The 12107-nt window shown below is 42.8% G+C and overlaps 1 protein-coding gene across 1 annotated transcript in view; it reads left to right on the top strand.

The window, feature by feature from the left end:
- Positions 1 to 4334: 4334 nt before the first annotated feature.
- Positions 4335 to 12107, top strand: part of eml1 (EMAP like 1) — a 253491-nt gene continuing 245718 nt past the window's right edge. The window contains exon 1 of the mRNA XM_072568529.1: positions 4335 to 4535. Coding sequence (XP_072424630.1) covers positions 4508 to 4535 — 28 coding nt within the window. The 5' untranslated portion in view covers positions 4335 to 4507. The remainder of the gene's footprint in view (positions 4536 to 12107) is intronic.

Below are 12107 nucleotides of genomic sequence, written 5' to 3'. Positions count from 1 at the left end.
GCCTCAGTGAGGATGGGGCAAGGACTCAGTGAGGGTGGGGCTGGGACTCAGTGAGGGTGGGTTGGGCCTTAGTGAGAGTGGAGCTGGGCCTCAGTGAGGGAGGGGTTTGGGCCTCAGTGAGAGTGGAGCTGGGCCTCAGTGAGGGAGGGGTTTGGGCCTCAGTGAGAGTGGAGCTGGGCCTCAGTGGGGGAGGGGTTTGGGCCTCAGTGAGGATGGGGCTGGGACCCAGTGAGGGTGGGGCTGGGATCCAGTGAGGGAGGGGCTGGTACAGTGAGGTGGGGCTGAGAAATGTGTCGGAAGATCTTACTATGGAGTTCATTATGAGGCCTCTCCTTGAGGCATTGGAACTTTCAAAGCTCCACTTAGTGGGCGAGAACAGTCTGGTGCAGGTTAAAGCACAGCTGCTGAGTTCACTGTGAGGCCACTGCCGACTTTCTTTGGGTTGATTTCTCACTAACCTCTCATGAATTGCCTGGTGCTGGTCCAGTACCTGCATGGCCATTTTTTAATATAATAAAATAATACAAAATGCTGCAAATGCTAGAAATCTGAACCACAACCAGAAACAATCAGAGTCACCCACTAGAAACATGAATTCTGCTTTCTTCCCACAGATGCTGCCAGACCTGTTGAGTCTTGCCACCAGTTTCTGAGAATGTTTTTGTCATTGTTGAACTGGTGACACTCCAGAGAGCTGTCCGCTTCCTGGAAAGGCAGCAGCATACCCCAAGATGGAGCAAGTGCTTGCCTTTGCTGCTGGCATGGAAAGGCATCTCCAGCTCTCTGAAGGTACTTGTTTCTACAAATTGCCCATCAAGCTCAACTGTTGGCCAATTATGACATTTGCATTTCAAAGTAGCATTGGAAGAGCAGCACAGACTAGAAATGGGGTCAAATTGATGAGCTAGACTAGATGTTAGGTTTTTGATTCCACTTTGAAAATCAGCCCCCATGTTAATGAAAATCAACTTCATATTGCAAACATTAATTTAGAATTAATGTGATTTTCAGGAGATCAACTCTCTCATAACATTCATTGTAAGCCCACTGACTCTGACAGTTACCTTGACTACACTTTGTAAGGATTCCATTTCTTTCTACCAGTTTCTTTTGTCTCCATCTTCTTGGTTCTCATGACACCAGCTTCCACAATGAAGCTTCTGACATTTCTTTCTTATTCCCCAACCACTGTTTCTAACATCCTCGCCCCGGGTTGACAGGGCCCTCGACAATATCTGAACCACATGCCGGGCTTCCATCATCACTCCTTCCCTCTCTTACCAGAATCACAATAGGATTTTCCTTGTCCTCACTTTCCACCCCAGATTCTGAATTCAAAAGATCATCCATCCTCTGCTTTTCCTGCTACCTCCAACATCATACCACCAGCAAATATATTTCTCTTTACCCTCCCTGTATTGCAAAGGGACTGCTTTCTCCTCAAACACTTCTATTTCTTCACTCCTATTGCCCCCCCCAACCTCTCATTCCATTTTCAGGGCACCTACTCGTGCAATTGCAGACCTGCCCCTTTGCCTCCTCTCTCCTCATGATCTGAGGTTTCAAAGGTGAAGCAGTGAATTTTGTTTGTGCCTCCTTCAATATAGTCTGTTCTAGGTCAGAAGTCATATGTCACCATGTTACAGTCCAACAGGTTCATTTGAAATCACAAGATTTCAGGGCACTGCCCTTCTTCAGGTGAATTGAAGAGAAGCACACAGGCACACAATTTGTCGGCAGAGAGATCAAGAGATCATACAAATGATGCGAGTGGAGTGTCAACAGGTTGAATAAGTCTCTGCAGATGATCAAAAGCATCAGACAGTGTAAGTAAAGTGTTAGTAGCTGAATAGCAATGGAAGGGCTGACCTACAATCCGATTAATTGAGGCAGAACGATAATTACAAATAATTAAATGTAAGGTGCTGCTGGAGACAAACCAAATGGCTGGAATAACAAGATAGGTATAGGAGCTGCATACCGAGGGCCTAACCAAAGCTTGTGATTTCACATCAACCTGTTAGACTATAGCCTGTTCTCGTATTATTTCTGACCTTGTCCACACCAGCACTTCCACATCATAATCTATTGTATTTACTGTGCATAATACAGATTCTTCCACTCAATGTAAACCAAATGTAGACTGTATAATACTTTGTTGGACACCTCTGTTCCATCCACAAACATGACCCAATCCACCAGTCGCTTGTTATTTTGTAACACTATCCTGCTCTCATGCTCACATTTTGGAGCTGGACCTGTTGCAGTGTTCCAATCAAGCTGAATGCAAATTGTGGGATCAGCATCTCATCTTGTGTTTCGACACTTTCCAGCCTTTTGGGCTCAAAATTGAGTTCACCAACTGTAGACTTTGCTCCTGTCCTCTGCTTTGATTCCCCCACCCCCGCCACTCCAGAATACTTGGAAAAAGCAGTCTGTATCTTGTCCTCACATTTTTTACTTTCAGTCAGGGCTGACTTTTACTTCACTATTCACAATTACTAATGCTTTGTTTCTTTGCTATGACCATTACCACTCTGTTTGCCTTTTGAAACATGAGATTTGTGATCTCTAATTTCCCTTACCATCTCACCTTAACCTGACTTTCTCTTTTGTTCCACCAGCCTTTTATCTTTTCAACAGCATGAAGGCCATCATACTCCTACCTCCCTTCAATCATGTTGGAGTCAAACTATTAACTCTGTTTATCTCCACAGGTACTGAGTTTTTCCAGCAGTTTCTGTTTTACGTTATTCAGCATCTAGAGCATTCCACTTTTAGTTGGAAGGAAGCTCAAAATGTAACAAAGTACAAAAATGTAACAAGTTGGTATGATAACACTGCTATCGGTTACATTATCAGAGGTTGTTTGTTCCAGTAGGTGTCCATTGTGTTATGCCCGTGCCATTTTAAAAATTTGTTTTCAGGATGTGCATATTATTCGCAAGGCCAAGTTTATGGCCTCAAATTTTAAAAAACATGGATGCTGGAAATCTGAAACACACAGAGAATGCTGGAGAAACTCAGCAGGTCTGGCAGCATCTGTGGAGGGAGAAACAGAGTTAACATTTTGAGTCTTCTCTCTGAGTGCCTGTGATAATAATAAATGATTGCTGTGTGGTCATTGCATTTCTGTCTTTTAACAGGAATCTGTCAAGACTGAAACTAATGTAGGTTCTGTTTGAATGATTCAAACCATTCTGCCTCATGCATCCTTGTTTAATTCAACCGAAGATTTCCTAAAACAGAAGGACACCTGATTAAAGTGGTAAATAAAGCTAAATTTTATATGGAGGAGCATGGTGCAATTTGCATCTAGCAGTGAGTTGAATTGCCACAGTGAGTATCCTACCTATTGAATGATTTAACCTGAAGTCCTTCAATGGAGCTTCAAGTTGTTCAACAAAATTATAAGGTTCTAATTAATCATTTTTTTTGGGTGGGTGCTGCTCCTGAGCTCTCCAATATCTGTCATTTGTGCCTCTTTGCCCATTGACCTCACACACGTTGCCCCAAACAATGCTAATCCAGAGCTACACCAAAGCTTTAAAGTGTAGCCTCACTTGGTGGTGGGACTGCCAGTTTTCCTCTCCTTTCTCCCTACCTTGTTTGTGGGTTTCGTACCTCCAGCTGGCTCATCAGATGCTCTGAGGCCTGAGCATCAAAATGGCTCGGGCCAATCACATGAAGACATCCATTGGCAATGCTTTAGTCCATTCTTCAACACTGCACAATGACAATTGGCCCTTGGCCTCTGTAATCAACAAAGGACAAAGTTACCCAGAATGATAGAAGGCCCTTTCCGGCCTCAGTAAAAGTAAACAGATCCTTATCTATTGTGCGGATGCCAAATGAGGAAAAAGATAAAGCTGATTCCTTGACGAAAACATCTGATAATTGTGTTGGAAAGTGCACAAACCAAACAGAACATCAATAAAAGCTGAGACTGTATTCTGGCTGATGTTGACGTTATCGTTTTAAATGCCTCCACTTGTATTTGTGGTCCTCCCAGTCTAGTTTATTGAGTGACTGCTTGTTATCTGTGGTTATAGATGCAGAAAATGTAGCATTGTCTTTAGTTGTAACATGACATCAGCTGACACAGGGATGAGTACAATTTAAATCAATCCGACCTTCTACTGCTGCCCTGTATATATACTTTCTTGCCTCATTAATTTTTCAATGGCAATTACAATATCCACTATGACTTCAGTGACCTTGGCTGGGAATATTATGGAAGTAGGCGGGGAAAAGTAATTTTATCCACCAATGGGAGTAGAGAGTTCTGGCACAGAAGTGCATTCTTTGCATCCCATATTAAGAAGCTGGACTGTTTGTTTGCATTCGCTCAGGGTGGGGATTTCTGTCAAGTTGCAGCTGGGGTTGATTACTGTTCACAGCGTGTACTGCAGTGGAAGACTTTAACCGTAGGTTTTTACTGTGGTTTGGGTATTAACGCAGAAGTGGGAAAGCAGAAAGAAATTTTAAAAAACCCTCTTTGTACGTGATGTCTGACTGTGAGGGATTAACTCTGGGTAAGTGCCAGTTTCAGTTTATTGCTTCGTCCTCAGCTCTTAGCCTCTGCGCTGTGGTACAGATTTAAAAACTGAATACTCTGCGGCAAATGCTCACCAGACGTCAGCCTTCAGCAAAACTTGTTTTATTTTAAATATGCAGCTAGGTCAAATAAAAATCATTCGCTCAGCTGATGAGTCTGCAGGACTCTAAAATCTGTAAATATCTAAAGGGTAATGGAGTTAAAATAAAGACAGTAGAGGTCAGGAGTTAACTATATGAGACACATTTAAACGTATGAAAATAGTCTAAGAGTCTTTTTTAGAGTATTGCAGTCCCGCACTACTATGAATTTCTAATGTTAGTGTTGCTCTTTATGAGGGCAGGTCATTCACATCTTACAAATGTTCTCATTTAATAGAATTATAATCTGAAGTTTTGGGTTATTGTATACCAGTATTTTAGAATTGTGTTTTACTCAAAATTACATTGCTCCTGGTATTTAAAGCAAGTTGAACAGAATATGTAAGGGTAAGTGTCTCTGGATAACAAGAACCAGCTTTCATGTTGTTTCAAATTGGATTGGATTGTTTAATTGCTAAATAGACATTTTGCATCAGTTTAAAAAAAAGTATTCAACATGTGAAGTGTTGGAAAGTTCTCCCAATGGATCAGTGAGATTATCTAATACCATACAGACCAATGTGGGAGGAGTCCATCACCAGGGTGAGGCAGAAACTGTTCCTATGGGAGTACTGCTCCCTCTCCACTTTGGATAAAAACCTGGTCATCAGGAGTGAGACACTCTCTTCATTGTTGTATGTGGTCTAGGTCAGGTGCATTCCCAGAACCTACACTGTTGCAGTCACCCAATCATCCTCCATTTCATCTGGAGATCTAAGATGGACTCTGTCCGCAGGGGCACCGTGTACAAAACTCTGGATAAGGGGAGAAGAACATGCTCATCACTGTCTTCATCCTGATGGCCACCTTCATGTGTGGCTGCATCAAGCTGTGCATAGACCCTCAGTACACAAACACTGAATGTTACTACGTACTGAGGTTTTACATGTCCTGGGTGTTGCGAAGAATGGGACGAGCCTTGTTGCCACAGAATGCTCCAAATAGTCAAACCGTTCTGTATCATTTGTTCTTTGAGGAGAACTTTGCAAAGAAAAATGCCTTTCACCACAAGTCCATCAGGATGTGGTCAGTACATAGCATCCTCAAGATCCTGTGGGGAAAAGCACAGTGTGAATCCTATCATGTGGTTCCTTGAGCAGACTGTTGAAAGTCATTTGGCAAAATGCCTCATCCCCAAAATGTTCCAATAAGCACCAAGACATCATTTGGCTGGCGGGGAGAGGGGCACTACTTGTGAGATCCTTCTTGTACACATAGGAGGTCTGCTCTACCACACCCTAGCCTGGAAGCAGCTGTGGAGGGATGTAGAGACTGTCGCACATCTCCTGCTTGAATGTGCCTTTGCAAAAGAAATCTGGAAAAATAAGCAGTGGTTTTTGTTGAGGTTCATCCCTAACAGCTCTGTGACGTAATGCTCTGTGTCTTATGGCCTGTTCCCCGGGACTGACACCAAGATAAACATCAACTGTGTCTGGAAGACCATCAACTCAATGAAAGACACTCTTTAGTCTGCCCGAAACATGTTGGTCTTCCAGAGCAAGGAGTTGACCTTGACTGAATGTTGCAGACTGGCACATTCCAAGGTCTGGGACTATGTGCTGACGAACACACTAAAACATGGGACACAGTGGGGAAAGACCACTGTCTAAGATCTTTCTGCCAAAGTTAAATGGGAGTTCATTCAGTTATTGGACCCTCCCTCAAATATACTTAGTCTTGTATAAGTAAGAAATGGCTTTGGTTTGTTTGTTGAATAGAGTCAAACTCTAACGTTTGCTTGTTTCTCCATATGCTAATGCACAGTAGCAACTGCTTGAGTGACTTTGTGTGTATATGTGTAATTTCTTTAATGAATAAAGTATGTGTTTAAATTTTTTAAAATGCATATGTGTGCAGATCTTTGCATCTCACTGGACTTTATCTTCATGGAAGTTACCGGCTGCCACTCACTGTCAGTAATTACACAGAGTAATGGTATCTAAGGTTAAACTACCCCTGAAACAATAGAGGTAACTTATTCAACACTGCCATTAGCTGAGTAGTAATAGGTGGGAAGCTAGAAGCTTCAGGATTAAAGAATTATCATAACTTAAAAGATGAGGTGGAGATTAGATTCAGTTCTGTGTTGATGTGTGTAAAAATGTCTTACTCCATTTGGAGAAGAGTGGACATGGGCAAGTCTTGTGGTTTAGTGAGCAGCACATATTTCACTGAGCCAGAAGCTGTGGGTTTGAGTCCCACTCTTAGATTTGTTAGCCATGAAAAGAGCATTTATGACCCAGCCAAACTGGTTGATAATTGACATGCTTCCAACAGACAGTAAGACAGGGAGATTCCTGATCAGCCACCTTCGATTCACCGTTGTTTTACAGCTCAAAGCACTACTTAGTTTTTGCATTGAAAAACTCATGTTTCCTGTAGTTCCATGTACCATTAAGCCATTGTCTGCCAGGACCACTGGCAGCTCTCTTTGCGTAGTGAGTCATTCAGTGTTGCTACTGGTGAGTCAGGAGCTGTAACCCTCAGCAACAACACGAGGCCGCCTATGAAGGTTTTTTTGCTATGACTGAATTAGAATGCTTGTAGATCTTATGGAAAAGATAGAGCCACGGACACAGTTTGGACAGCAGAAACTTGTGACCGTAACTGACAACATCACCTACTTAGACTAGAGTGTATGAATTTGGGTATTTGGCTTCAAGCAATCCCATGACATGCAATGAGGAAAAATGGAGCAGGAGGCACTCTATTGAATCTGAGTGCTGAAAATTGACTGCACCTATATTCCTCCACTTCTCAAGATTGTGCAGTTGCAGGTCTGGGCTGTTAAGATATTGCAACAAGTGAAATGCTGCAGTTTGACAAGGATGTCCTTCAAACTCTCATAAAACAACATTACCCCAAGGCAGGAGAATTGGAAGCAAGTCACAGCATCGGTGGCACTGGTTAGAAACGTCAATAACTGCATTTGAACCGAATATGCTGTGTTATCAGATGCCACCATAATGTGATGTGGTAGCTGATATACTGTTGCTCTTCCAATGTCTCGCTGTGAAACTTATGTTAGCTCCTGCAACATGATGAGATTTGTGTCATGTTGTACTAAAAATTGCAACAAACCTTTCTTACCACACCCTATATATGTGCATCATGGTTAGGAGTGCACCTGCACAGGACGGAAGTGGGTACTGCAGGTGCTGGAGATTAGAGTCCAGATTAGTGTGGTGCTGGAAAAGCACAGCAGGTCAGGCAGCATCCAAGGAACAGGAAAATCTATGTTTCGGGCAAAAGTCCTTCATCAGGAAGAAGGCCAATTTTCTGGGCTCAGGTGAGACAATTTAGATGTACTGCAGCATGGTTCACTCAGTGCATCATACACAAAGAAAACTCCGTAAGATGGAGATTGCAAGTTTCATTACTCCATTAAGTCCCACACCACAGTATGGTGACGACATCATTGAGAATGATCCTGAAAGGTATACAGCATATTGGTTGTATCACAACACTGTGATATGGAGAAACGTGAAGGCCTAATTACCTTTCCAATAAAAGTTGTCATTGTTGAGTACATTATCTCCACTCTCAAAGCTTTCTCATAAGGAAGTAATTCGATAATATCTTTGATACGTATCCTTTTATACTATCCTTTCTGATCTTCCTCAAATTCACTACAGTTTCCTTAGTGTGACAGCCATTACCATTGCCATTGCTGCCTGCCTGAAGAATTCATGGAATATTTTCACTCCATTATTGCTGGTCCAGTCTATGTCCTCCATGGACTAGCTCCTTATACCTACCTGCAGATTAGGCCTTTGCCCAGGATATTGAAAAGATCCTTTTCTCCAGGGTTTAAGATTGGATCAGCAGCTGCCGCACTCTGAACTGCTTCACCAAACTATCCTGAGTTTATTTCCCACCATTGGAAGGTAAGGATTAAAGAGCCAATAATCTAAAATAGTCACCAAGATTTTGAGGGTGTGTTTGAAAGAAATTTATTTGTACGCACTTTATAGTGTTAGACCATGCAAACATTTGTCACAGGAAACAGTTAAAACAGTGCACGTGCTCAAAGAAGGTAGATGCGCAGACAGTTGCAGCAAAGGAAGGTGCAGGGCCAAGATGAATACCAGGCCAGTGAGATCATCTTAGGATTTATTTAGAAAAGATGCAATGGTACCATGCAATCAATGGGAAGGAACACATTCTAAAATGTGTGAATAATCTGACAAAGACGAGAGTTCTCTGCTGTAGAATTATTTACAAAATTTAAATGCTTAGATTATAACTCCAATTTTTATGAATACATAAGATCAGGCTCCAAGAGAATTCATTACATCTCTTTGGGTAACATGACATTGACCTTCAAAAATGTTATAACATGATTGACGGGGGTTAGAGCTGGTTTTCTCTTTCTGTTGTTTTCTCTTATTCATCCATTCTAAAAATAGTGGTTTAATTTGGAATACAGTTCCTAGGACATCTCCTGGGTCTCGGCCAAAGAGATTTTTCACAGGTGGCCTGATTTTAAAAGGCTGGTAGCATTTTTAAATAGAGTCGCACAGCCTGAGTTCAAGCACAGAAACCTTCAAGCAACACTGGTTAAACAGCAATCTAAGTGCTGAAAGTCTGGAGAATTCCTTTCCTACAATCTTAAATGGTGCAACGTTCCGTTATCATTCTCTCTCTCCCTCCCTTGGTATGTAGGCATTGAAATAACAGAAAATAATTCAGATTGCTGAATGAATTTTAGTTGGTGTTATATCTAGTTGCAGTGCTGCATAAAGTAGTCTGAGGATGTTGACTAAATAAAGGACATAATAAAAATGAACATTAATATTGTACTAAATCTTGTGTGTTTTTGGCTAAGTGCAAGTTGCGTTGAGTTTTTTTTTGAGGTATCATTGCTGTGAGTTTTTTTTTGAGGTATCATTGTTGCTAAGATTTCTCACTATCTTAGCAAATTCACATCATTAATTACCTCCCTCACACAATGGCATCCCTCCTGTCAATTATATCCCGACCATACCATGTACTGCGCCGGGTATGACTCGCCACTCAGCAGCTATCTAGTATCTCTTGTGCCTGCAGCAACATTGAAAGTTTGGACAAACACTAACTATTGGTCTAGAGCTGCCCTGCACACTTCCTGACATTCACTCCAGACTTGGCAGACAAGAAGAATTCGGTGTGCTGCTTTGTGGGGCAGGGTGCTGGAGCTCCTGCCTGACGGAGTAGTACAGGTCACCCAGGACCAGCAGTGGGGGCCACAATACCAGACAGTGCCAGCCTGCTCCCAGGTTTCTGTCCCTTTCAGTGCAGTCTCAACCATCTGGAGGATTGCCCAGTGATTGTTAGGATGAGTGTCAATTACTTTCTCCATTCCACCAGTTTAAGTCTCACCTTCCTCTCCACAATACCTCCCATTCATTCCACCTCTGCTACTGTACTCTCCCTCTTTTGGCTGTAACATCTTTCTACTCAGTCTCACTCTCACCCACCACAAACCTGATGCCACTAACCCTACATGCCCTCTGTGCTGTCTACTCAGTTGCTTGGGACAGCCCAACAGCTGTGCCACTCACTCCCATCTCCTGTAATTCCTGCCCCTCTCTCATTCCAGGATGAAAGCAGCACTCAGTAGGGCAGAAAGACTCAAGTTGAGTGGTAGTGCTGCCCAGTGTTTAGCCCTTCACTCATTTATGAGAAGCAGATGCTGTCCCTGACCACTCTAAATAGCCGACTGACCATTTCTAAGCTGCTAGACTGGTACCAGATGCTGCTCTGGACTTGCTTTGCCAGGCTCCCTGAGCAAAGGCCAACTCTCCTGACTTTACTGAGACCTGCTGACAACTAAGACAAGCTTCCTGCCTTTGTAATGGAATTAAAATGGCAAGACAGAAGAACTGGTATCACTGCCTGAGGGGACAAAGCTAGAAAGGCAAGGCAAGACAACGCAAGGAAAGTAGATTCGGAGTGAGTGAGCGCTGTGGCAACGAGCCAAGAGCATAGAGATGTAGCCTGGTCCAGCCCATGTGCTGAGTTGGTGTCCTTTACTACACAGTGTCCCTGCAGCAGAATGATAATGATAGTTGCTAGTACAGTCCAAAGGTGCTGCATTGAAGTAGATACATCCTGTACATGGTTCAGACCTGTACCATGAATTTTAGATGCTTGTACATGACAAGTGCCAGTGCCTGTGTAGCTAATGCCCATGGAATGTGACCCAGGATGTTTTGTGCCCAGTGTCCAACATGGAGCACCTTCTTGGAGCATGCTGCACATTGTCAGGTAGTAGGACAGAAAATATTCTGCCGTTTATGTTGAGAATTCTCAATGCCAAGCTCTTTTAGTGTCAGGTAGTAAGCTGAATATTATTGAAGTGAGTTGAGCTGCTACTAAGGTGTTGTACAAGCAATAATCCCCTTTAATTGGTGACTCGATATTGATCAGCAAAACTCACCATGCTGCTTGGCAACAACCTTTTCTCTAATCAAGGAAACCAAAGAACAACAAAACAGAAATGGCTGGAAATGTTCCCTGTCATTTCTCCAGCCACTATGTGGACTGCATTTGTTAACTGTCTCTAATTGCCCTTGATTAGTAGTTTGAGAATTTGCACTTTTCCCAGTTATTGGTTCCCTGCAGACCCTATCTAGCGGTTTTATTTACTCACTCACCAGGCGTGCGCATCCCTGGCAGGGCCAATATTTCTTGCCCCAAAGGCAATTAAGAGTCAGCCCTATTGCTGTGGATCTGGAGTCCCATGTAGGCCAGACCAGGTAAGGATGGCAGTTTCCTTCCTTAATGGACATTAGTGAATCAGATGGGCTTTTATGACAATCAACAATGTCTCCATGGTTATATAAGACCCTTAATTCCAGGCTATCATATACAAATTCCACCATTTGCCTTGGGCAGGAGTTGAACCCAGATCCCTGGAACATTAGCTGAGTTTTCAGATTAATTGTCTTGTGGTAATACCATTAGACCACCATCTCTCCCCAGACTGAAGATATGTCCTTCAGGACCTAGTTAGCTTGATCAGTAGCGATGGTGCTATTAGGGGTGTTGGGGGTGGACTAATCAACAGAAAGTTCCTTATTTCCTGTTTGAGCTGAAGATACAAGACTTTATGGAGTCTGGGATCAATGTTGAAAACTCCCAGGGCAACTCTGCCTTGCCAATGCAATAGGACATACCTAGTGATGATGATGATGATGCTGCTGGTGGTAGTATCTGAGACATTGTCTGTAAGGTATAATTCTGTGTGTATGACTATGGCAGGCTGTTGTTTGACAAGTCTGTGAGACAGCTCTCCAAATTTTTCCACTAGCCCCCAGAGGTTAGGAAAAATGTCTTTCCAGGGTCAAAGGGGCTGATTTTGCTGCTGTAATTCCTGGTACCTAGACCAATACATAGTGTCTGTCCAGTTTCATTCTCTTCTTTAG

Source organism: Chiloscyllium punctatum, chromosome 4, assembly GCF_047496795.1.
Source record: "Chiloscyllium punctatum isolate Juve2018m chromosome 4, sChiPun1.3, whole genome shotgun sequence".
NCBI lineage: Eukaryota > Metazoa > Chordata > Chondrichthyes > Orectolobiformes > Hemiscylliidae > Chiloscyllium > Chiloscyllium punctatum.
This window is presented reverse-complemented; position numbering and strand designations above follow the sequence as displayed.